The sequence below is a fragment of the Phalangium opilio genome, unplaced genomic scaffold (genome assembly GCF_054372755.1).
Source record: "Phalangium opilio isolate 3A_F unplaced genomic scaffold, DU_Popi_V2 ptg000106l_1, whole genome shotgun sequence".
In the NCBI taxonomy this organism is placed as follows: domain Eukaryota; kingdom Metazoa; phylum Arthropoda; class Arachnida; order Opiliones; family Phalangiidae; genus Phalangium; species Phalangium opilio.
In genome coordinates this window covers 236,686-240,778 of record NW_028324208.1, presented here as the reverse complement: position 1 = coordinate 240,778, position 4,093 = coordinate 236,686, and the positions used below count along the sequence as shown (strand labels likewise).

The window sequence follows — 4,093 nt, the reverse complement described above, 5'->3', positions numbered from 1 at the left end:
TCCAATTTTTCTCGGTTGGAGTAGGCTGCCATTCGTCTACGACACAGGACTTACAACGTTTATACGATCTAAGCTGCTAGTAACGACGCGTACGTTTGATTGAATAATGTGCCGAATTCTCAGTGCCGGGGATAATTCTGACCTTTGTAACCTCATATGGATTCCTTATCTAAGTAGGCCAAAGCATGCTTTGGCCTACTAGATAAGGAATCACTCCTCAAATGCAAGAAAACGTAAAAAATGGACAATTGTCTTGAAGAGTGCCTACACCACGACGGTAGGCACATCGAACATTTACGCTGATGGGTTTACCAAGCAGCCCTTTAATTTGAAGTGTGATGCCTTAGTTCCTAAGCTTAATCGTAGGTCTTTAACGTTTAAAAGTGCGTATCATTAAACGATATTCACTATGATACTCGTTGCACGTTCTCATTTGCATACAATGACACATGTCACACCCTGTATACGAGCTCGAAAATGTACTGCAGTGAAGTAGTCTGTCAGGGGTTTTGGGGGTTTTCCACAAAGGTAGGTGTTGCTCTGATCTCTTCCACACTGTATGGTCGCGTATCTTTTAGATCAATGCACTATGTATACAATATGTTTCGAACACCGAGTATCTGAAAGTGGGAAAATCGCTCGTATTACTAAGAAATGCACGATATATGAAGATAAACCTCCTGAACATCAAGATATCGAATACCAGAATCAGGTGGAAATTTTGAAGCGATCAATATTTGATAATAGTGACATTATTTTGGAGGATGTACATGACGGACTTTTATTTACCCGATTGGGTCATGGTATAAATCAAACAAGAGTTAAAGCCCCGGAAACGGATTCACCGGCGCCATTGTGTTTAGAAGAAAAAGCCGAATTTTACGGAAATGACTTTATAAAATGTTTACGGGAAGAATTGAGGAAATTAGGGACTCTCGATAGTATCTACGAGGAATATTTATCCTTTTTATTTCCCGGTAGTCGTTAATGTAATCTTCTCTATAAACGCCCATTGATTAGGGCTTTGTTAATTGTTTAGGGGTTTTTAGGACGTGTCTGTACTTGTCTTTTAGTCGTGACGTAATCGCCAGACTTAAGAGAGTGTTCGCTTATGTAACGTATGTTAACTTATTTATTATCTGTTAACGTCTCGAATTTCACTCGAGACAATTTTCTTTACGTCTACATGTTATCCGTTACTCGGTCATTGCGCTAGAAAGATATTACTATCAGAAAATTGACTAAACAAGATGTCGCGAATACGTTTAATGGTATTGACAGCGCTGTGTTGAAGAGAATCCTTATTTATCATATATATAATAACGTAAATAAAGGCCTTTGTCGGCGATAGGACAAGTTAGTTATAAATTGTCGATAACTAATTTTATCCCTAAGCTTTACAACGAGTTGGATAAAAAATTAAGAGAAACAGATATCAAATAAGGTTTAGAAAATGAAAGATGAAATTCAATATTATTGTATCTATACAGACTTAATGACGTAAATAAAAGCGTTCATCGGCGATAGGACAAGTTAGTTATAAATTGTCGATAACGTAATTTAGCCCTATGGTCATAAATGAACGAGTAACTGGATAAAATAAAGAGATATGGTTGAAGACTTGGAAAAATAAAAGATGAAATTTAATATCACTGTATATGTATAGATATAATGATGAAAAAATAAAGGCGTTCATCGGCGATGGGAAAATTTTATAAATTGTTTATAACTAAGTTTAATCTTGACCCAAGGTTTCACTCGAACTAGTTGGATAAAACTAAAGAGAAGCAGATATGGTTGAAGGTTTAAAAATAAAAGATATACGAATGAAAATTAATAAATCCATACCACAGTAACGATAATAAGTAATATGACCCTGTTTAAGTGTAATGAGAACGAGCTATTCACACCCCTTACATTAAAGAATAGATCTCTTTGACTTAAAGCTAGAAAAGACAACACCCATTTAGTATAAAAGATCAGACTTAAAGGACGAGATTCATTCGTACCGAAAAATACTTTACTAACAACTATAGAAGATGCGTTCTAACAGTTAATCACATACAGGCTCCGCTCCAACTTGGTGCTATTTTAAAGATCTTAACAATGGATTCATTTTTACGGTTCGAGCCTCGTAACCAGAAAAGGTTCCATTAAGGAGAAGGAAAAGGCCTGGGTTTTATTATTGGTTAGTAACGCCCATGCCTTTTCCTTTTCCCATACGGTTCTATAATCATCTCTTCGAAAACGGTTTTATCGGGGAAGATATTAATCGTAACAGTGTTCCAAGATCTAAATAGAAGGTGAGTTCTAACGGTTAAAATATATAAAAGCGCGGTTTTAACGGATGAAATTCATTCGTGTCGAAATAACGATACTATCAACTAGTTTTTAAGATTGGTGAGTACTAAATATTTATCATTGGATCATTAAATTTCTGGGAAAATTGTTATTCATTTGCTTTCGGAAAGAAATATAGTTAGATTTGAAGTGCTTTCCCGCTAAAAAAATGTCGGACACTTCATCGTCGGACACTTCATGGTCAGACGATGAGGTTAAACCAGTCGATTTATCTACTAAATTTCGACCAGAGCTATATTATACGATAGATAAAACATCAAACCGTGTATCTAGGAAATATAGATGCGTTACAACCGAATATAACGTTAAATTCCGCAACTTGGAAGAACTTAAATTAATAAATATTCACGATCAACTTTCCCAAATTTTGAATTCTCTCATAACTCATGTTACGCGAAATGCTGAAGAATATAATTTAATAAGATTCGCCCTGAGCTCTGACGCTTTAGAGAACCCTATCAATTTAAGATTCATGGCTATAAATGAATTAACTTCTGATCGGTTACTAGCTAGTATTGAAAAGGTGGCACAGTCTAAGCGTAATCTTATACTTGAGGGTACCCTAAAAATTGATGTTATTCTTCTAAAATGTAAAGTTCCAATGGCAGGTACCTTCCTTACCTAGTTTTTGGGCTTATTTGTTAAAGATATTTAAGCCATCACGACCCGTCCGTTACCACAAATGAATAAACGGACCACCAAACATCGGGTCACGTTTTCCCACCTTGTTAAAGTGAGAGTGATACCGTACGAAGATCGAGTCAACTACGAGTTCATAGACGATATTAGAGAACGTTTTAAAAATGGAGAACGGGTTAGAGTATCGCCTCCGCTTAGAAACACCGATGACCATTTTACTGGCTGGCCCAAGCAGCTCGGGGAAAACAACGTGGGTAATAAATTTACTCAAATATAAAGACATTATCATGGACAAACCTCCTGATAGAATAGTCTATTGCTATAGTGTTTATCAGGACATTTTTGATGAACTGAAACTCTTTTTACCTATTGAATTCCACGAAGGACTAATTCCTAACGATCCTGATTTTTTTGATAAGAGAATAAATAATCTTTTAATCCTAGACGATCTAGCTAACACCTGTACCAAACAGGAGTTTATAAGTAATCTTTTTTGTGTCGGGAGTCATCATTTATCTTTAAGCATCGTGCTGCTGTCTCAAAATGTCTTTAACCCAGGTAAATATTCTAGAAATATATCATTGAACTGTTCTTATATCGTTATGTTTAAAAATCCTAGGGATAATAACCAGGTTCGCTATTTAAGTCGTCAGCTTTTTCCTACAGACACCAAACGCCTAACAGAAGCGTACGAAGAGTGTACCGAAAAAGCGTATTCTTATATCTTAATAGATCTAAAACAAAGTACCGATAATAGTTTAAGACTTAGGTCCAATATATTCCCCAATGAAGGACCGATGGTAATCTACGTTAGAAAATAATAATCCATAAAATATAAATCTCAATTTATTTAACCTCATTTCGAGACATGCCTTTACCCGTGTCGGTTAGGAATCAATTACCCTTTTTAAATCTCTTGCGTAAAAGCGGTGTGAAACAAAGAAAACTTTTAATATCAAAGTGTACGCGACCCCAATTGGATTGTATAAGCGGTATTTGTTATAATTTGAAGAACGGAGGTATTCCATTGAATCGTCATAAAAAGAAAAGACTTCAACGTTACAAAAACGTTATAAGGTATTTATCCAAGAGA

The 4,093-nt window shown here is 35.6% G+C and overlaps 1 protein-coding gene across 2 annotated transcripts; it reads left to right on the top strand.

Moving 5' to 3' along the window:
* Positions 1-3,082: 3,082 nt before the first annotated feature.
* Positions 3,083-4,093, top strand: LOC149623832 (uncharacterized). Of its 2 annotated transcripts, XR_016374638.1 has the most exons (3): positions 3,083-3,558; positions 3,620-3,800; positions 3,892-4,093. XR_016374638.1 is itself a non-coding variant. In XM_089852214.1 (2 exons), the coding sequence occupies exons 1-2, from the start codon at positions 3,165-3,167 to the stop codon at positions 3,643-3,645; spliced, it is 420 nt and encodes a 139-aa protein (XP_089708340.1). In that variant the 5' UTR covers positions 3,083-3,164; the 3' UTR covers positions 3,646-4,093. The 2 variants fall into 2 exon arrangements, 1 of the variants encoding a protein (XP_089708340.1); XM_089852214.1 differs by having other exon boundaries at positions 3,620-4,093.